Raw genomic sequence first — 23,262 nt, 5'->3', positions numbered from 1 at the left:
ATTTGACAATGAGAACTCAAACATTCTCCCCGTCTCTAATGCTCGAACTTGAAACCTTTAGAGATAACAACTATACATTTGACCACTGAAATTACTTGGTCCATGCTCAAGTTAAAAATTTGTGATTATCTCAAAAATAAATTTATCTTTAAAATTTAAATCTATTTTTTTAAAATATAATATATCTTATTGCTATATTTAATACATATTAATCTCAAATGATAATATTAATAATTAAAAAGATATTTTACACATCATGTGTCACATATCCATGAGAAATCTAGATGTTCTCTTTAGGTACAAATGAAAAGATTTAGAGACCAATAATAATGATTATAGTGAAGCCAGTGACAATCAATAAGAATATATCTCCTCCGGATCTCCTCCTTAAATTGTATATTTGTTGTCAATCTTTAGTCTTCTAGTCTTCAGAGTTCTTAAAATTTTTTAGAGTTTGATATTCTTGGGATAACTCTATTTTCTCCCCCCAAATAATTTTCCATGCAAACTTGGTTGTGAAATGCAAGTTCCATGGTATGCATTGTGGAAGAAACAACCCGATGATGAAGTATATACCAATGAACCGATCAACTCAGAACCAAATCAACACCAACTTTCATTAATAGTATAAGAAGCCTTAATTGTCACTGAAGTTTGAACTAGCAAATTCATATCAAACGAGAAGAAAAAACTCAAATCTAATAAATACTAGTAATAAAACCTCAACGAAGCTCAACACTCAACACACAATCCCATTAACACATTGCAATCAATTCTTACGCATAGTATGATGAAAGAATGACTAATCCAGCCAGCGCAAACTGTGAAGATTTCTTCAATAAAGTTTTGCAACTAAGTATATTTAACAGTAAACAAGAGACGTGCAGAGCATGCATGAAAGATATATCAAATCGATAAATTCAACAAATCATTCATCCGCGATAGTGGTGACTTTTCAGACATCTATTTATTGTTGATGCTGACAGCAAGATGGTTCCAACTATTGAGATCCCAACAAGGAGACTCTTTCAAAGCCTTTAGAGAGTCTCTGGACACTACCCAGACAATTATTTGAAATTGATCAATTGGTGTGTCTGAGTTTGATAAGTTCGTTGCAGGCACCGAGGCGATTGCTAAGAAGCTTGTCGAGCTGGGAGCCTGGGAGTGACAACAATCACCTGAGGGGGCAATTTCGTTGTAGCTGTGGAGAAGGTTGGGCTTGTCGACAATATGAGCCATATCTTGATCGTTAGTAGTGTCAACTTAGAGTTTTTGATTAAGATTTAAGGTTTAGGGTTTTGAATTTAGAGTTTAGAGTTCAAAATTGATAAACGACAAATAAACGATTTAGGGAATTTCAAAATACTAATAAATATTAAAATACATAATTAAATTTAATTTTAGATAAGACAAAATTTGTCCCAAACTATATAAAAAAGTTTAAATTGATTTCATTGTCACCTTTGGCCTACCAGAAAGGTCCTAGAGAGTTAATTTGTTGAATGTTGATAAGATTTGAAGAGTCTTAATCTTTGCATTGACCAAAAACAAAGAAAGGAAGAAGTTCGGGAACTTCTAGAAAGAGGCATAGACTTGGACCATACCATTTTGAATTACCATATCTTATATTATCTACATCTTTAGTCAATTGAAGGAGAAAAGTGATAAAACATATTTTTTATTGTTTATTAATTTAATGAATTTTATTTGATGTAATAGTTTAAGTATTAAACATGTAATTTATTTTGTTATATATTTTGTTAATCATTTAAAGTTTAGATATTATAATTTAAGATTTTAGATAATAGGATTGATTCAACATTAAAATAGATAAGACTATGTGAATCTAATTTTACATGGTATATAATACGATATTCAGAAATAATATGATATTGGAAAGTAATTAATAGCGTAGCGTAGGATCCACAATTGGATCTACTCATATGTCATTTGACAAAAGAACAATAAAATAGAAATGGCTTAATTTTTCTAAGCCTTCCTTTTTCAATTTTAATAGGTAAGCCGCGACGTCAATTATGATGATAATTGTGGTAGTTGATACTTTTTTATTTTATTATTTTGTATCTTTAACTTTCTTTTGTTTCTAATAATTTTATTTTATGATATAATTTTCTTTGTTTTCAAGGTATATTTTTCTCTGTCTTTTGACATTTTTTTTAAATTTTTTCGATCGTTTGATCGTTCTTATCGTTTATTTTTTTAGGGTTAGATTTGACGTCGTCGCGACTGATCAAGATCTAGCTTATTTGTTATCTCGTTGATTTTTCATGTTTTGCACACTCGAATTGGATTTGGATACGCAACTTGCATTTGTAGATAATTTTCTCATGATGCTTGACTCCAATTTGTATTTGTCAGTATCTTTTAGTAGTTTAATCCTCTGTTGTGGTTCGCTTACCGTAGCAATCATATCTATTCGTATCTACCTATTGTTTGAGTTTTTTTAATATTATTTTTACTTTTTCCTTATATGGTCCTTATATGATCTTAAGTAACTAGTTTCTTGTGTTAATGATTATAAGATAGTATTCTAATTATGTATTTAATTTACTATTCTAATTGTAAAACCTTGTTATAATTTTAAATATTTTTATTTCTTAATAAAATTAACTGATTTTATTTTTTTTTTAAAATGGGCACTTGCATGGTTCTAATAAGACACATCATATTTTTAAATAAATAATTTAAATCTTAATCCTAAAAACAGTATTATTTTATTAACACTAACAAGAATTTTTTTTTAATAATTTAAGGTGATTATAAGTGATGATAACAAGGTGGTATCTATCTACCATTTGTTTTAACTTGTTATTAAAAAAAAACCTTGTAGACATGATTGTTCGAACTCAGGATTTCTAGGGAGAACAACATTTTTTTACCAGTAAGGCCACTTGATGAGTTAACATTAAAAAGAATTTTTTAAATAGTCATGGATAATTACAAGATAATGTTTGATTAGATTTTTTTTAATTAATCTAGGGTGATAGGTAGTATATGCTCTAAAGATTCTCAACCATTTGACAATGAAAGCTCAAACACCTTTACAATCTCTGATGCTCGAACCTGAGACTTCTATGAATAATAATCACCCATTTAATTATTGAGGTAATTTGATTCGTACCAATTAAAAACTTTCTTAATCATTTGATAACAAGTATATTATAAATATAATTATTGAAAATTAAAATTAAAAAAAACAATATTTTCTTTTTATCACAGCTAATTAATGACTTCACGAAACTTAATATTAACATCAATACAAACATGCAAGATACAAATAAAAATACTCGCATAAGTATCCAAACCCATCTTTCTACTTTTGTTTTGTAAAGCACGCTTTCATATGAGAAAGTTCCTTTCCCTGTTTTTTTTCTTTTTGTTTAAAGAAGAACAAAGATCATATGTTAATTGCTTGGCTTGAAGAATAATAAAATATCATTGCCTACGAAATTCACTTCATTTTTTTTTTAAATGGTTACTTTGTATTAGAATTCACAAAACATCTCTAATCCTAAATAGATGAAAAAAAGTAAACATTGAGATGGAAGAAGGTCCAACAAGAACCTTAGAAAACAAGAAACACCAGCCGGGAACAACCCGAAACAGACTACATCGATGTAGTTACACACTACCCTGAATGAGGTTCACGAAAGAACTACACACATAACAACAAACAGACCAAACCCCCACCCTACCACAATCCCCAATCCGACACAATATGGAACCAAGACAAGTTGACCGAACAAAATGAACAGAAAGCAGGGAACCAATCGCATACACTAAAGCCATCGGATGAAAATACCCGAGGTAGAAGGATCACACGACAAGAAGCGACTAACATGAAACACCGATTAAACAAAGAACTCCAAGCACACGAGCACCCTCTTCCTTGAGACACCAAACTGCACCACCGGACTCTAACAAGGCATTCACTTCATTTATTCAATAAGTTATTCAAAAAATTTAAATTTATTAGAAGATTTAAAAAAAAACTAAATTTATAGAAATCAAATATATAAATATATTCTAAAATTATGTATCCTTAATTTGGATTTAAAAAAATAAATGAAATTCGTAACAAAATTTAAAATAGTTAATGAAATTAAAAAAAAAATTCATTACCAACACATCGTAGAATAGTTTATAAAAATAATTAAACGTAATATGATATGAATATAAAATTAATAAAAAAATATCATGAAATGAATTTAAAAGTTGGCTCAAATAGTTTATAACATGAATTAATAATATGATAAATTCTATATAGATATATGATATTTTAAATATAATATAAACACAAACTGATAAATGAAAAATTAAAATAAATGGTTCGAGAATAATAAATTTGTAATGATTTTGAAAAAAAAGTAGCCGTCCGAGAGGACTTAAATATTTAAAGACAAAGAATTTCCAAGGATCGACGTGTCAATTTCTGTCTCTTTCTAGAACATAAACATGATTGAAGCACCAAACATTTACCAAGTATAGAATAAGCACAATCCCCATTTTGCCCTCAACTTTAGTTTCCAGGGGAAACAAATAGTCCGGTAATTAAACGTAAAAGTCAAGATTAATAACGGAAACACAAGAAAGTGGACCAGCGGGTCGCCCATTTAGCTAACAAACCCGTAACTACCAAAACCCCTATTCAGTTCTTTAAATCCTCGCCATAGTATCTTTGACTCCCTCCATTTTTCTCATAATCAAAATCCAACAATCTTCACGAAAATTTCGCTTAATACAGTACTTTTGATTGTTTCTTGTTGCGTTAGCTCTGTTTTCAGTTTCAATGGCGGATATGGAGGGAGATTCTAAAGGAGTGCCGGAGAAGGAAGTTGATGACGCAGAAGAGATCAAGGTTACAAACGAGGATAATACTAATAACGTAATGAATCATCAGAAGAAGCAGCATCGGGAGAAGAAGAATAAGAAGAAGAAGAGAAGATCGTTGAGTTTTCCGAGACTTGGATGCTTGAGAACGGAATCTGTTAAAAACGGAGGTGTCGATATGGAAGTCCAGTTCCCGGGAGAGCGGAATGATTCTACTCATCTAGTTATCATGGTTAATGGAATCATTGGAAGGTTAATCTCGGTCATAATCGTTTTTATTATTATTATTTATGTGTTTGAAACTGCTTGATTGATTTATTATTATTTTGATATTTTTTCAGTGCTCAGAATTGGAGATTTGCAGCAAAGCAGTTTTTGAAAAAGTATCCTGAGGATGTTATTGTTCATTGTGAGTTCTTCGATACTCCGTTTCTTTTCTTACGTTTAACATGTGATTATGTTAAAACCGTTTAATTATCTCGCCTGTTTCTTCTTAGTTTTTTATCTGTTTAACGATTCTTCTCCAATACAACTCAATCCAATGCAAATTTGAATTAATACAACCTGAACTTAGACTTTAGATCTATCAGTAGTTATAAGAAGATAAGTCTAACTGATGGCTGATCCACAATATTCAAATTTTGATTGTTAATTCATTAAGTAGTGCTATTTTCATATTTAATATTTTGCTGGATGATAGAGAAGTGAACGCAAGACCATTGCCATTCACTAAATGAATATTTGTGATAATCATATTGTTAATGGGTTTCAGGATGAAATAATTACTGAATGATTAATGACTTAATTTGCAATGCAGGCAGTGAGCGCAACTCTTCAACGTTGACATTTGATGGTGTCGATGTAATGGGTGACAGATTAGCAGAGGAGGTATCTGTGCTATGAATTCTGTTTATGTTAAAAAATCCTTTCATTATCCATGATTGCAACTCTTTATTTTTCAATTCTGCAATCTGCTGCCTACAGTTGGGATATAGTTACTGTTCTGTAGTTTGATATTGCCTGTACATCCTTTTTTACCATTAATATTAGTTAAGATTTCAGGTTGGCATACCGATAGTAGAACGCTGTTGTATCTTTTTCAGGTCAAAAATGTGATAAGCCGTCACCCAAGTGTTCAGAAAATTTCTTTTGTTGGTCATTCATTAGGTGGCCTTGTAGCAAGGTATGCCATTGCGCGGCTTTATGAACAAGAACAAACTCAAGAAACTTCTCAAACAAATGGAGATTGTGGAACTGACCATTTGGGAGATTCATTCCCCGAAGGGCAATCAAAAGACAAAATTGCTGGACTAGAGCCCATGAATTTCATTACATTTGCAAGTCCACACCTCGGTTCTCTGTGGCATAAGCAGGTAGTTCATCAACCTGAGCTTTTTTTATGTGATTAGTAGTTGCTTTCAAAATTATCAGATACATTTCTTTTCAACACTATGTTATGATAAAATACAATTTTTTCAAGTTAAGTGAAGTCTTCAAAGTTCTTATGGAGACTACTGATTCAGTTTTTGTGTAGGTATAAACGTTGAACAATGAAATCTTTTACTGTTGAGTAAAACAATTGCGTATACGTTAGCACTTGCTTTTTACATTACAGGCTGATAATATTTTTCCTTATGTGGCTTTGCATTATTCAGGTTCCATTGTTTGGTGGATCATATGCACTTGAAAAACTTGCTGCTCGAATATCATGGTTGCTTGGCAGAACTGGAAAACATTTGTTTCTGAAGGATGGAAAGAATGGAAAACCACCGCTTCTTCTCCGGATGGTCAGTGATTGCGAAGATCTTAAATTTATGTGAGTTTCTGTAAGGTTCCTTTGTTAATTTAAAGCATGTGAGAGCAGATGGTAAATTCAAGGCTTATAGTTGTATCTTTTTTTAAACTGCAGCTCTGCTCTGCAGTCCTTCAGGCGTCGTGTTGCATATGCAAATGTAGGTTTCGACCGTATCCTTTTATCATATCAGTTGATTCTGCAGTTATGTTTTCTCCGCATCACTAATTCTTCAAGGAATATTTAATGATGTGACTAGATGTTTTAGGTTCTAGGACATGATCTATTCACATCGAAACTTCTTCATATGTTTAAGAACTTGACCCCTTTTCTTAGATATTGTTGGGTGGAGTACCTCTTCCTTGCGTAGACGAAATGAGCTCCCAAAGGTAACCATCAATCATATTCGTGGAGGTTTTTCATTGCAAATGCCAACGTAAATTTCTGTCCATATCAGGTTAAACATCTTCCAAGAGTTGATAAATACCCACACATCATTAATGTGGAGGCAGCAAAACCAGCTACACTTGATGAAGTCCCTTCTGAGGTCGAAGTCGGTGGAGATAAGAAAATAAACATGGAAGGTATTCTTTTAAATCATCTTTTAAAATTAGCAATCAAATCATTTGCTGTAATTTCATTTCCTTTGCTATTTTCGGTTGTTGGAATCTTTCACTTTGCTAGAATTGGTCCGTAATATTTTCTTAATAGTCAATAAGAGATTTATTCATTTTGAATTAGGATTAGAAAATTTAATCATGATATCATCATACAATTTTCAATAGCTTATAATCTCCAAACTGTTCCCTTATAATAACAGATAGGTATATCTGGGTTACATCCTAATCTTTAAGTAGTTCTGCAAACCTAAAATCCGAAGTTCTGAAAAAGGAGTTGTAAATGATTAAATGGTGAAAGTTATTCTTTTGGTCTATGTTGTTTGGAGTCGGGAGTGAGCGTTGGGTATGGTTATATGTTCTACACATGTACCCATACCCAAAAATCTGTCATTGACACTGTAGACACGTATTTTAAGAAAAAAGAAGAGTCGGAATAACATAACTTTTCAGGATGGTTGACAACGATTTCTATTTATTTTCCTCTTGTGCAATGGATCACCTATGAGATTATTGCTAAATTGTCAAACATATATCAATTTGTGTTTCTTTTACCTTGATTTGGTATATATCGTTAATCATTGGGCGTACAATCATTTTATTCATGGAAGAAAATGAATTGTCTCGAGATTGACATTATTTTTTGCTGGGGGCAAACTCATCCATTACATTTTTAAAGCTACATACTGAGGAAACTAGTTATTATCCTGTGGGCTCAATTTCACTTGTGATTATCAATATTTCAGAGGAAATGCTCAAAGGTTTAACAAAACTCGGCTGGGAACGAGTTGATGTTTACTTCAAAGGAAGCCGACAAAGGTTTCTTGCACATAGTACTATTCAGGCAAGTTATGCTTTTACAAACTCATACTACCATTCGGGCAAAGTTATTCTTTACAAACTCATTGCCTAGCAGATTTTATTGAGTTTTAAACCAAACTGAAAATCGAATCGAACCGAACCGAAACGTAAAGATAAATTGATTGACCCGAAATTTGACTCAGATTAGTTCAATTCATCTAAAAAAGCATCTCACCTCACTGATAGTTTATCCAAACAAAAATCGAACCGAATTCAATAAAAACTTAATTGAAATAGTTTGTATGCAGTAAGAGGTTACCTCAGTGATAGATGCTGCTACCTAACTAAGCGGTACTATTTTATCACCTTATGCCTTTTCAGGTTAAAAACTACTGGACTAATTCGGATGGAGCTGACGTAGTGCAACACATGATCGACAATTTTCTCTTATGAGAGGTCCAGATTCTTTCTTTATTACTGTACTACAAAATGGAAAAAACTGTCGGCGTGATGTTGAAACATGGAAATTTTAGTTCACTTAGTAGTGGTAGCCATTAACGAACGCAGAAGCAGATCGAATACCCATTATGTCAAAATCATGAAGAAAGGTATTAGAACATGTACATGTAAATTTACTATTGGCATATATGTATAGGTATTTAATAGTCGTAGCTGTCTTATGTCTTCAAATATTGTAAACATTAGGCAAGTTGAGACTTGAGAGGCTCAACATGGCTTATTTTCAGTCAGAAAATAAGGTGACAGGTCAGAGTCCTGGCGTGGCAGATGGCAACGACCGGACACCACGTATGTGGGCGTTGGATTTTTGGTATGACCAGTTATAGAATGTCTTGTCGGTTGTGTTGGGCTTTAATGGAGAAAGTAACACTATCAGAATTATTTTTAATTATTTTTCTCAAGTTTTATTTATTTATTTATTTTTGGATTTGAGAATTCTCTACCGACAATATTGTTTCCCATGGAGACAATACTCTGTACAGTAACTTGGACATGTGACGCCGACACTAATGAAAACAATATCCGTAAATTTGAAACAATTACTTTTTAAATCATTTAAAGTTTTAAAATTATTACAATTAAATTTTTGTTCCTCTTAATTTTTTTTGTATAATTTTTTTAAGAAAATATTAATTTTTAAATTAATGAAATTAAATCTTGACTCCAAATTTATCTGGTTTAATTACTTTTTAAGACTTTTAAGTTTTAAAATTAATAAAATTAATTTTTTAATTTATATGGTTAAATTATTTTTTAGATCTTATTTATTTTAATAAGCAACTTGTCCCCTCATAATTCTATTTTGGCTCCTTCCTTATATCCATGGTAAGAAAGTTTGAAACGAAGTAAATTAGAAATTATTAGGTGAGTTCTGATTGAATGCCTTAAAATCACCCTTTTATGTTTAGGCAAACAAAATTATAAATTTGATAATATAAGAATAATCTCATTATCTTCAATTTATTAAATAATCTTATATTATTTTCGTAATATTAAGTTTGTGTTGATTACTAAGAAATTCAGGCAGAAGTACTTAAATATGTAATTTTTGGACAACAGTTATTGAAGACCTCGATATACGGAAATCAAGTCTGCGGTGGAGATTTAAAAGAGATATAAGAATAACCGAGTGTTCTTTATGATTAATTATCGGATAAATGTGATCATTAAAGATTAATTATTGTTAGACTGTTAAAAGATTACTGACATCAGTGAATATATAAAATTAAAAATTAAAATACATAAATAATTATTAATATTTGAAGAAGTTTTTATTTTTTCATCAAAGTTTTAAAAGTAACAAATCAGTCACTAAAGCTTTAGTATTGTTAAGTGTTACCAGCAATCGTAAAAGTTTTAGTATTGTTCTGAGAGAAAAAAAAACACAGGCTTCTTTGATTTGTTTCTTTCCATGAAACCATTGTTGTTTTTGCGGAGTAAGGTCTTGTTTCGTCACCCATTTTTAGTCCTTTCTTTGAAGTACTAAAACTGCACCCATTGCTTATTTTTTTTTCTCTAAGTTATGCTTCAAAAAGGTTGTTCCTTTAGCTTTATAAAACTGTTACTGAGATGACAGGGAGTGAGGACTAAGGAGCATAAAAGAATGATTTTGTCAAAGAAAATGTTAATAGCTATTGGTGTTGCTTGCTCTTCATGGGGTGTAATTATCTCTTTGTTGTTTGGTTTATGGATTTGTGACAAAAATAATTCACTTGAACCCGTCAAAAAATAATGCCAACAACTCAGATATATTCCCTTGAGCCAATGCCCTGTTCATTCTTTTGTTCACAGTTTCTGGGATTTTGAGAGTGCACTTAAGAGTTGATTCTTTTGTGGTTAGATGCTGAGAAAGGGATTGCTTTGACACCATTTTTGGTTAAATTCAAGTCTACGAGGATGGCTTCCAAGGAGGGTTTTGCTTCATTTATGGATTACAAGGTATTTGCGGAAACTACCAACAACATCAAAGTAATATTCTGGGAATTGGTGGATTTGGATGTGTTTACAAAGCTCAATTTGTTGATGGTTCTTCTGCTGCTGTCAAGAAGTTGGAATATTCAAGTGATGACTCAGAACAAGAGTTACTTTGGGAGAAGGAAAACTTATTCGGACGTTAATGACTATTTGTGGATTTTTTTAATTTTATATATTTAAATTAATTTTCAATGACCACATTTTAATTTTGTTAAATTGAAACAAAATGAAAGTATCAAATATTATATTTTTTTAAAAATTCAATGAAAAAATATATAAAACTTAAATGAAAATTATCATAATTTACTCTTAATTAATTATTGACCGAGAAAAACTAACATTTCAAATATTATCATTCCTACTATTACGTAAATTGTGCTAATATATTTTCAATGTTAACTTTCATTCTCAGCACAATTTAATAGGAGTAATTTTTCTGACATAAATTAAAAACAATTTTTGATTAATTGTGGACGAAAGTCTTGATGTAGAATAGTTGAATCCGCAAACTGTTCAAAGTAGTGAACCCCACGCGTTCAATGTAATGAAAAAAAACAAGTGCCATCAAGTTGTCGCCAAGTGTATTGTTTTGTTTTTGCCGTCAAGTGTATAATTCCTTTCACCCATTGTTGCTGCTCCTGCTCCTGCTTCTGCTTCTGAAACAACACACTCCAACATTCCAGGTTACAAAAACGGTACTGTTTTTCTCTTTCAAATTTACATTTTTTATGGATATGTTGCTCTTTGTTATATTCTCGAGAAAATACTGTGTTTTTCAATGGATTTGTCTGGTTTTTTTAAGTTGAAAGAGATAAAATGTGGGTGTCAATTTGTTTTGTATGTAAGGTTAAAAACAGTTAACCAGAGATGGATCGTAGTGTTGATGTGATGATAATCCTTAAAATTTTGAAATTCTCGTATAATTTAGATATGTTCATATAAGTATTTTCATCCGATTTATTTTTCTCTTATTCGGACAGATCAAGCTTTGCTTCTCGCATAGGATCGGAAACATATTCGAGGGTTGATCATGATAAAGCCATCGGGTACCAGAAACCAGAGGTGCAAAGGCGTCAAGGTAAAGCATGTGTTGCAGATATGTGGGATGCTTGCCCTTTGCATCTGGCTGCTGCATCAGTTTAGAAGCACTTACGATCATAATGCCATTGGACTTGTTCAAACTGTAATGAGTGGGAATGGGGCTTTGAAACTTGGGAGGAAGGACCTCGATCCTCGAATTCAAGTGTCGTCGACGATGGAGATCATCGAAACCGGAGAAGTTGAAGCCGAAGATGATAAAAGAGGGAGTGACCAAGAGAAATCTGAAGGAGAAGAAAGCGAAGAAGTTGAGGATCTCATTGATGAGGAAGATACACTCGAAAGTAGCGATTAAAATCTCGAGAAAATTGAGATACAAAGCATTTATGACGAGAAGTCGATGTGTACACTTCTGCTTCCTTTTCTTTCGATCGTGAGAAATTGGTTAAGATCGTAAATAATTAGGAAGGAACAAAATCAGTGTAGTGCTGTATCAATACGAGTTTTGACTTGTAAAAGTATGTATAATGGGATCGAAATATATATATATATAACTTAGTTCGGATTAAATACAAATATGTAAAACTTAAGATAAATTATACGTTTAGTATCTAAATTATTATTTTTATTTCAATTTGGTACCTAAACTTTATTTTTTTCAAAACCATACAAATAGGAGTAATTTGAAAGTTTGTAGATTACATTAAAAAAAATAAACTCCAATGACCAAAATAGAAGTGAGAAAATAGTTGAGTGATAAATGATGTTATTTACCCATGAAAAAAATGCCACATACGACATCTACGTTTTTAACGGCGGAGATGCTAAAATAAAACATAAATTAAATATTATGTATGATTTTGAAAGAAAAAATTTAGGTACTAAGCGTATAATTTACCATAAAACTTAAAACAAAGTACGAGCAGACATGAAAATATGATAATAAAATAAAATTAATTTGGTATTAGATTATTATTATGATATTGTTGTTTATTTTCTCAATGAAAAATTTAAGTCATGATGTTTCTTAAATATCATCGAAGCTGAATGATCTTATAAATCATTTATTCGAATTTAAAAATATTGATATGTGTGTGAAATTGTTCGAAATATAAATATATTGATTTTGAGTTGAAGAATAACTTTCGTGCGTCCTCATCTTCGATAATGTTCAATTTTAATCTGAAATGACATTTTTAAAATTAAAAATAGAGTCTAAACAATGATATACCAATCAAAAAGCTGAGAATATATAGAAAAAAACAAAAAAAAACAATTATTTTGTGTAACAATTAAGATATCTGATTTATTTTTTTATTTTTAAATAATTTAGATCAGATAATTAGAGAAAAACAGATAATCAAATCAGATACAAGCGTCTAACTTTTAATTTGATCAATAAATTAATTAATTATGATGGGTTTATATTTGGGGTTGGGTGCGTGGGTTAGGCTATATCATGAATTGGGCTGGGTTTTGTTATGTTTGTATAATAATATTGGATTTCTTAAAAAAAATCTGAAATTATTATTGTTTGAAACTCTTAAATTCGAAAACCGAATTAACTGAAAATTTTCAGTTTATGCCTTTTGATTTATTCGGTTTTGTTTGTTTAATCTACTGTTTTGCATACCCATAATCTTGCTTATTTTGATTTTTAAAGCAGTAAGAGAAGTTTATACAAAAACACATGAGAGGTATAGAGCGTCGATAACATCAGTTATGTCTGCATGGGTTTCTATTGTCAAAATTTTTAAAAAAAATTATAAACAAGATACTTTCTTATAATCACGTCAAATTATTAAAAAAAATATTCATTCGGTTGAAGGAAGAGTATGGGATATTTGATAGTGGAAAAATATATACGTTAATGGAATGAGTGGATAATGGTGATTTTCAAAGTGATGATGATTTGAGTTTTTGACGAGGTGATTTTAGGTATGTATTTTATCGTATTTTTTCATTTGACCGATATCAGACGAAACCAATCACGTCGGTTTTTAACCGCATCTCGGATACCACACAACAGAATAACCGAAGATGAAAAGGAAGGTCAGTCCAACCATTGAAGTATAGGATCTCTTCAATAATTTGACCCTTCATCTATCAATGTCAGGAAACAGGTTTGTTTTTTTTCTGGCAACTTGTGTTTGGTCCCCATATTTGCAAAAGGCATGCCATGTCCTACATTAACATATGTTTATCTAACAGCCCAAAAAAAGCTACAAACTAGAAGAAGAAGAAGAAGAAGAAACATATCCCGTACCTACCCGAGTTCGAGTAACAAAGATCTACATAGAATCAGATTGCGAACAAACGTAAACGATACTTCGACATACCGACTTCATCCTAGTCTAAGGTAAAGAAACCAGAAGCTGCAAAAGGAGCAATATCAGCAGAAATTGAAATCGAAAGAATACCGGTTCGTCTTAACTCTAATCTCAACAAAACTCAAGGAACTATAAGGCAATGAGAAAACAGAAGAAATCGATGAAATAAACTACAAAGGCAATCGTATATCAAGTCGAGTGATTACATTAGGAAGGGGGTTTTTCAATGGAAATTTACTTTGATCAGTTAAACAAGAAACATATGTAGATTTAACATAAAGTAGCAATGAGGACACAAGCATATCTACATGACCAAATCCATGTTTCGGTTGAAGATCTGTCCTCTATATGCAGACAGCATTCTCCGAGCCTTACATCCTTATTCCTTCATATAATGCCAGCAAGAAAAACCGCTCTAGAGACGGAAAACATGCAGGAGGATGTATGTAGCACGGTTCGAAAGTTATAGAACGAATTCAACCAACGGCCTACAGCACACAGAACTGAATATGTAATGCTTGATATAACATAACAAGGATTGACAAATATGAATGCTTACACAACTTGAAGATACATGATAAGTTCATACCGAGTGCAGAAGGCTGCCACTATAAGCAGGTCGTTTCCGAGGTTAGAAACACAAGGAACGTCTCCCAATGCAAAATCTTATCTAAATATTTGATTAAGATGTAATAACATTCATAACACATGAAGTTCTACTTACATATAACATATCAACATCCTTCCTTCACACAAAACCTCCTGAAACAGACTGATCATATTCGTATCGGAGTATAGAAAGGCCGAAAGACACCGAAATTCGGAATCCGAATAATGCATAGGTAAAAGATTAACACATTAGTATACCTAAACATTAATCAGCATACAGAGAAGAAGAATCCACCAACAATGATCATATCAAAGGCTATTACATGCATGGATCAGATACAAATTATGTGATTCTGCAATTGATTTTCTATGGAACAATGAGATACAAATGCAGGAATGAAAGTAAAATACAAACAAATTTATAGGACAAAAAGTGAATGTATGGGGAATTGGGAAAAACATACACATCGTACATCATCATCACCATCTTGGCCATTAAATACATTGAGACAACAATAGTAACAACATCATGAAAACTGCTTCTCAATCCCATTGTCTTGTTCCTCTGCATTTCAATGAGTGCTCCTCCTCCACCTTTAAAATCTCATCAAAGATAGAGAAAGACACAACCCCCCAACCCCCAAAAAAATCTAAAAGAAAATGGTGTAAGACTCTTTTTAAAAAAGAAAGAAACATATACATACACACATATATATAGCATTTATATTTGCCTGGCTCCATCCTGTCTGCCTAAAGGAGTGGGTTGAGTTTATTACAGAGGGAGAAACAGATATATATTGTACTTTGTCTCTCTCATGTGTGAATCCATGGAAGTGAGCTTCGATTTACAAAGGGAAGCTTGGTCGTAGAAGGCCATCACAGTAACAGGTTTAAGGTTTCGATGGTGGGTTTAAGTGGAAGGTGGAAATGAAACAGAGCTTTCCTCTCTTTTGAGGTCGTCTTGTCTGCGTCTTGATGTCAGAAAGAGAAGGTTAAAAAGCAAGAAGATAAAAGTGGGGTTCACGGCTAAAAAAAAGTATCGATTTTGTTAAGTAGTACCGATTTTATTATTATTGTGTATAATAAAATCGGTAAAAATTATTGAAAATACCATTATTTTTATTAATTTTGTTATTATTTAATATTTTATCAGGTAAAAATATATTGATTTTGTTATTTTTGTGCATAATAAAATCTGTAAAAATTATCGAAAATATTATTATTTTAACAAAACATGTAAAGCGTTATTGGTTTTGTTATTTTTTTATTGGTTTTGTTATTGTTGGGCATTTTACCGGAAATATTAAAAAATATTGATATTTTAGGTATAAATAATAATATTTTAAGTAATTTTTACCGATTTTATTAACCCAACAATAATAAAATCGGTAAAAATAAACTTTTTTAATGATAAAATTAGTAAACACAAATTATACAATTTTTTTAAAAAAAATTTATTATAAACATCAAATACAATAAAATAATATTATTTATTAACAAAATAATAATATTATTTATTAACAAAATAATAATATTATTTTTAAAATATTAGAATAATTTATTTAATATTATTTATGTCAATATTACTATTAAAATATTATATCTATAATTTTATAAATAAAAAATTATGATTATTATATTTTATTAAAATAAAATTATTATAAATTATATTTATTAATTATTATGATAAGAATAATATATCATTAATTATATTATAATGAGATAATAGTGAAACATATGTGTCGATACATTTTCAAAAAGTATCGACACATATGTTACATCAAAATCGATAATTATAATATAATATGTAAATTTACAATATAACCGGTATAAATATACTGATTTTATGAGAGAATATGTCAACATAATGTATCGACACAAATTTAAAAAGTGTTGATACTTTTTTCCAGAATGAATGCCCAACGAGTTGCACGCATAAAGTGTCGATACATTTAAAATTGTATCGATCCCAAAATCATCGAAATCGATAATTATAATATAATAGATAAATTTGCAATGTTTATTTTTAAAATAATATTATTATTTTGTTAATAAATAATATTATTTTATTGTTATCATTGGTAACATTTTAAGTATTTACCTAATATGTTGTAATAACAAATTAAGTAATTAACAAAATAATATTATATAAGCGGTTATTACTTAACTTGTACGTTATAAAAAGTATTAATGAATTTTTATGTCATTAAAAACAAAAGAATCCTTATAATAAATAAATAATCTTTGCAAGTCATTTACAAATTACGTTAATATGTATGTAATAATTAGATAATAAATATTTTTTACAATTCATAAATAATATATTTTCAAATAATATTCTTATTATATTACAATGTAAACTTAATTACAAGATGCAATTATTTTTTCGTTAATAAATGAATATAAAAAATATTATAATCAATTAACGTAGCTTCTTTTTATAACGTACAAGTTAAGTAATAACAAAATAATGTTATTACATTATAATAAACGTACAAGTTATTTTAAAATAACAAAATAATAATTAACCAGTTATGTTATCCTTAGTAACATTTTAAGTGTTTACCTAATATGTTGTAATAACAAATTAAGTAATTAATCTATTTTACTATATAAGCGCTACATATTACGTTATATAAGCGCAACCTAATATGTTATTGTGTTTGATAATGTTTCCAGTAATTAACCTATTTTATTATATAAGTGTTACATATTACATTATATAAGTGGTACCTAATATGTTATTGTGATTGATAATATTTCCAATAACTAACTTATTTTATTATATAAACGCTACCTATTACATTATATAAGCGCTACCTAATATGTTATTGTGTTTGATAATGTTTTCAGTAATTAACTTATTTTATTATATAAGTGATACCTATTACATTATATAAGTGATACCTATTACATTATATAAGTGGTACCTAATATGTTATTGTGCTTGATAATATTTCCAGTAATTAACTTATTTTATTATATAAACGCTACCTATTACATTATATAAGCGCTACCTAATATGTTATTGTGTTTGATAATGTTTTCAGTAATGAACTTATTTTATTATATAAGTGATACTTATTACATTATATAAGCAGTACCTAATATATTATTGTGCTTGATAATGTTTCCAGTAATTAACCTATTTTATTATATAAGCTCTATCTATTACATTATATAAGCGGTACCTAATATGTTATTGTACTTGGTAATATTTCCGGTTAAATGATATAACATAACCGGTCTAAATTTTAACCGGCCACTTGTTTAACCGGTCACACCATTTTTTAGCCGTTTTTTAAACGCCGCATAGCAGAACTTCCCTGTCTAAATAGATGAGTCAAAGTTCTTTGTTTTATTCTTTAAAGATTAATTTGGTTTTTTTTACACATCAATTTTGATTGGGTAAAGTACACAACAAGTCCCTCAACTATAGGGTATTTTTAGTTGAGTCCTTCAACTATTGAAAGTTAACAAATGGTGTCTTGAGTATAAAGTATTTATTTGTTAAGTCATCATACTATTAAAAGTTACAAAACAGTCACTCGACTATTCATATGTTTCAAACTCATCATCTTCCGTTAAAAAAAATTGACGTTGACTTGCTCACCAAGATATGATAAAATATGATTCAAGAACTGTTTGGGTTATCTTTTTGTATCGAGTCTCTATTTATATTATGTCATCGAGACAATACTTAAAAGTAACGATGGTGCTAGTAGACATCATTAAAATATGATTTTATCTTATCTCAATCAACATATTAACGTCCACCTCTAACGACCATCAATTTTTTAACAAAAAATGATGAGTTTGAAACATATGAATAGTCAGGTGATCATTTTGTAACTTTTAATAGTAATGGGACGTAACAAAACATTGTTTTATAGTTGAGGGGCCATTTTGTAACTTTTAATAGTTGAAGGACTAAAAAATAGTATCCTATAGTTGAGAGACCATTTGTGTACTTTACCAATTTTTTTTAGAATTTTTTGTTTTAAAGTTATAAGTATAATTACAAGTAAACTAATTGTAGTAATATATATTAATTAAAATACAATTATTAGTAGATTAATTTATAATTTTATAAACATTAAGTATATATTTTTATTTTAAGAAATTAAATATAATTTTATTATGTATTATTAATTTACAGTTTTATATATTTTAAGGGGATATGTTATAATTTTATTATTTTAAGGTGAGACATTGCTTGATTCGTTGAAATAACATATAATAAGTAAAATTTATTTTAAATAATAAAATAAAAAATTTAACTGGAAATTCGTAAAAATGTAATAAAGAGAGGTTACATTATTAAAGTAATATTCTTTCAATTTTTTTTATTAAAATAATACTTAAAAATATTTAATTCTCAAAATAATACTCATTTTTATGTAGGATGAAGATGTGTCTATGTAATAGCATCTTTTGAAAAGTTTTTTCCTCAAGGAAGCATAGTTGCTTATGTGGCAGTTCATCTCGGTATGAATATACTTTGTGAAACACCAAGGAGAAGAAAAAAATTCAAAATAATATTTAAAATCTAGAAACACCTTAGAAGAATTTTTTTTCTTCTCCTTTATTTTTCGGCGCAGGTACAAACAAGGGTATAGTTCGTGATCTCTGTAGTTGTGTTTCTATAGATAATCATATAGTTGTTATATCATAAGAGACAGATGATCGACGATCTCAAGCATCAAAGAGTAATCGAAAATTTATCTTAAGAAAATTGTATAACTACAGACCTTAACTCGTTTCAAATAAGTTGTTCAATCGAAATCAAGTATTTATTTATATATTATTATCTTTCAATTATTTAATTATAATTTTATTTTTATTTGTATCATCTCATATTGTTATAACAATCTTAAGACAAAAGAAATTAAAACTTGAAATTTATCTTTTAACTTTTACGATAATATTTGAAAAATATTATTATTATTATTCTACTATTTTATTTTCAGATTAACAGTTTATCTAACAGTAGGCATATCATTATTTTATATGATAGAAATGGATGTTATTTTAAAAAATATTTTTTTAGTGTTATTTTAATAAAAAAATATTATTTTAATAATTTAGCCACAAAGAGGAGTAGATGTGGGAGAGCATGATTGTAGCGTGAGCAAAGCCAAAACATCAGTGAACACAGCCAGTGGGAGGTCAGGCAAACGGCAGAGGGAGCAGTAGCAGCAGGATCTTTGTTTTCTTTCACTTCAAAACGACGTCACATCTTTTTGTTCCCTATTTTTTTTGGAGTTAATTGTATCACATGTGCTCAAAGTATGATATTCATTTTAAATTGATCCTTAAACTTTTAAATATTTCATTTTAATCCCTAAACTATGATTATGATTCTAAATTAGTCCTCAAAATTTTGAACATTTCAATTTCATCCCCAAACTATGAATTTCATTCTAATTTGGCCCCTAAACTTTTTGAACATTCCAATTTCATCCGAAACTATATATATACTAATCACATCCCTTGTTAATAAAATCGTTAGGCCAAGTTATTATTATATGTTTAAAAAAACAAAATTTAAATTAACTTTGGTTGAAACTAATTATATATTTGGATGAATTTTGAGATGAAATTGGAATTCAAAGTATGATATTCATTTTAAATTGATCCTTAAACTTTTAAATATTTCATTTTAATCCCTAAACTATGATTATGATTCTAAATTAGTCCTCAAAATTTTGAACATTTCAATCTCATCCCCAAACTATGAATTTCATTCTAATTTGGCCCCTAAACTTTTTGAACATTCCAATTTCATCCGAAACTATATATATACTAATCACATCCCTTGTTAATAAAACTGTTAGGCCAAGTTATTATTATATGTTTAAAAAAACAAAATTTAAATTAACTATGGTTGAAACTAATTATATATTTGGATGAATTTGGAGATGAAATTGGAATATTCAAAGTTTAGGGACTAATTTTGAAAGAGTCATAATTTAGGGATGAAATTAGAATGGAGGAATAGTTTGAGTATGGATTTAGAATATTCAAAAATTTAGGGACGAATTTAAAATGAGGGTCATGGTTTTGGTGAAATAACTCTTTTTGTTTTCACCAAAACTACTCTTACTATTTATTCATGTAATTTTGAGGTCAAAAGAGGGAGATACTGTGAATTAATTTTTTAAATATAAATAATAAAAAACATTTAAATAAATAAAATAAATATTATATCAATAAGTAAAGTCGATAATTGTTTGCAATTGTATTTTTTTTACAATTTTGAAATTAAATTATAAGACAATCAAAGTATATAGATTAAAATTATTTATTTAAGTGAAATTATGAGTTTAAGAAAATTAGTATTTTTGATATTTGAATTATGAAAAATTCTATAACCCACGTCGCATATCGCAAAATACTACTAAAACAACGTACCAAAATACACCACAAGCAAATTTGTCATTATTATGCAAATATTAAAAAGTATAAGGATTTATTTAAAATTAATTTTTATTAAAAAAATTAAATTTTAATTTTAATTTTAATAGAATTATAATTAATTATATTTTTTAGGGTAAACTACATGTTTAGTACCTAAACTATCACTTTTGTTCCGATTTAATACCTCGACTTTCATTTTTTTCAAAATCATACTTAATGTTTATTTTTTTTATTTCATTTGAGTATCCCACCGTTAAAAAGTTAATGTCATAACTAACATGGTATTTTTTATTTAGGTAAATTACACGATTCATCACTCAATTATCTTTTCACTTCTATTTTGGTCACTAAAATTTAAAAAAAAATCAATTTAATAATTAAACTTTCAAATTACTTGCATTTTGATCTCTCTTAATGACGTGGATTATTTATTATTTTTTAGTATGACATGAAAAATTTATTATTAATGTCAAATAAAATTTAAAATCAAAATTCTTAATCATAATCTTAATCTTAATCATAATCTTAAATCCCCAAACCCCAATGTCGATCTAAACTCATCCTTAACTTTATCTTCATGAAACAAAGAATACCAAAAAACTCAGACTAGCCCTTGATTTTTCTTCCATTCCCTTATTTTCCTTTGCATGAGGCAGTGCTACGATTGAGTGAAACTACACACAAAATAAAAAATAACCTTGTAGTCCATACCTATCTTCATTAAGTTATTGTTATTATTTTTTTATTCTTTTCATTTTGATTTTATGATTAGGTATGTGAAAGTAAAGAAAAAGGGTAAGGCTACTATTGGTTGGTTGGTGATCTAGTGAAATGGGTTATCTTTATTTTGCCTGGAAAATGAGAGAAAGTGCAAGAAAACAAGTATAAACAGAAACCTAAATTTTTTATTTTGTTTTTATTTCATACTCTTTATATATTCTTTATTTTAGTTTTACTTATTCTAGAATTGTAACATTTTAAGAGGAAGTGATGAAGCATGGATGGCAACTTCCTTCTCATCCACTTCATGCGCTTTCCCTTTTATTGTTGATGTTTTTGTTTTTATATAAAAAATTATGAGTTTTTTGTTGTTTCAATTATAGGTATTGAGCAATGTTTATATTTTTCTTAACTTGTCTTTGTGAAGGTGATGGTAGTTATTGTATTCTTGACACTTAAATTTATTTTTCTGCGTTCATTTGTTTCTGGTTCACAAACGATTTTTGAAATGATTCTTATGTGGTGGTCGGAGGGTGATGTCGGTGGGATTGAGGTTTGGATCAATGATTGGGCTTTGTGGATTAAGGGTTGTATTAAAGTTATAAATTTTTATTTTTATTTTAAATCTTATTTGATATTAAATATTAATTAATTTATCTTGTCATACTAAAAATAATAATAATATAGTTCAAGATGATCAAAATAGAAACAATTCAAAAGTTTAATGATTAAATTCAAATTTTTTGAACTTTAGTGATCAAAATAAGAGTGAGAAGTTAGTTGAGTGATGAACCGTGTAGTTTAACTAAATAAAAAAATATCACCTCAGATGTACCATTAACTTTTTAACGATGAAGTACTAAAATGAAACAAAAAGTAAAAGTTATGTATGATTTTGAAAAAAATTAAAAGTTGAGGTACTAAAATAAAATAAAGTAATAGTTTAGGTACTAAACATGTAGTTTACACATTTTTTTATTAAAAATAACAGAAGCAGTTGATTTTTGAGAAAAATGAAGCACCGGATGTTGTAACAGTTGATTTTTCGACGAGTGAAGGTAGTCACCAACCGTGACTGATGCTAATGGACGATTCAAACTTATATAATTTGAAAATATTAATTCTAAACAAATAAAATTACCTAAATTAATTATTATTTTTAATAAAAATTATAATTGAATTATATTTTTATTAAAATTATAATTAAATTATAATAAATTATTATTTTTAAATAAATCCTTATACTTTTTAATATTTACATAATAAAGATAAATTTATTTGTGGTGTATTTCGATACATCATTTTAATGGTACATTGTCTTGTGCAACGTGCGTTGTATACTTATCCTTTGAATTATAAGTATAGTCTAAAATTTTGATAGGCCATAATTTTGTATTCAAGTGTTTAGTTGAAGCATTTTTTAATCTATATAACTTTTTGATATTTATGCACTAATACAGAGCTGAATTCTTTTTTTTGTCTCGATAACATCATTTTAACTTTTAATTTTAAATTTTAAGGTTTAATCAATATTTTTAAATCTTCGATTTGTTTTTTTGTTATGTTTGACTTTAAGAATTTGATTTTTTAC

General features: G+C 28.8%; 2 protein-coding genes across 2 annotated transcripts; both read left to right on the top strand.

The window, feature by feature from the left end:
* Positions 1-4,713: 4,713 nt before the first annotated feature.
* Positions 4,714-8,851, top strand: LOC120218653 (putative lipase ROG1). The gene is made up of 10 exons (XM_039215578.1): positions 4,714-5,103; positions 5,193-5,260; positions 5,669-5,739; positions 5,955-6,224; positions 6,507-6,667; positions 6,761-6,816; positions 6,980-7,032; positions 7,101-7,227; positions 8,007-8,104; positions 8,443-8,851. Exons 1-10 carry the CDS (start codon positions 4,811-4,813, stop codon positions 8,512-8,514), a joined length of 1,269 nt encoding a protein of 422 aa, XP_039071509.1. The 5' UTR covers positions 4,714-4,810; the 3' UTR covers positions 8,515-8,851.
* A 2,303-nt stretch (positions 8,852-11,154) lies between these two features.
* LOC120218441 lies at positions 11,155-12,122 on the top strand. The gene is made up of 2 exons (XM_039215369.1): positions 11,155-11,249; positions 11,535-12,122. The coding sequence occupies exon 2, from the start codon at positions 11,585-11,587 to the stop codon at positions 11,945-11,947; it is 363 nt and encodes a 120-aa protein (XP_039071300.1). The 5' UTR covers positions 11,155-11,249; positions 11,535-11,584; the 3' UTR covers positions 11,948-12,122.
* The last annotated feature ends 11,140 nt before the right edge of the window (positions 12,123-23,262 follow it).

Source organism: Hibiscus syriacus, unplaced genomic scaffold (assembly GCF_006381635.1).
Source record: "Hibiscus syriacus cultivar Baekdansim isolate YM2019G1 unplaced genomic scaffold, ASM638163v2 tig00110198_pilon, whole genome shotgun sequence".
NCBI lineage: Eukaryota > Viridiplantae > Streptophyta > Magnoliopsida > Malvales > Malvaceae > Hibiscus > Hibiscus syriacus.
This window is presented reverse-complemented; position numbering and strand designations above follow the sequence as displayed.

What these genes read in the sequence shown, in the direction of transcription:
- LOC120218653 (XM_039215578.1), top strand. Translation starts at nt 4,811, where the DNA reads ATGGCGGATATGGAGGGAGATTCTAAAGGAGTGCCGGAGAAGGAAGTT. An exon ending in GTGACAGATTAGCAGAGGAG is followed by an intron (nt 5,740 to 5,954) that starts GTATCTGTGCTA and finishes TATCTTTTTCAG; the next exon opens with GTCAAAAATGTGATAAGCCG. An exon ending in TAAGAAAATAAACATGGAAG is followed by an intron (nt 7,228 to 8,006) that starts GTATTCTTTTAA and finishes TCAATATTTCAG; the next exon opens with AGGAAATGCTCAAAGGTTTA.
- LOC120218441 (XM_039215369.1), top strand. Translation starts at nt 11,585, where the DNA reads ATGATAAAGCCATCGGGTACCAGAAACCAGAGGTGCAAAGGCGTCAAG.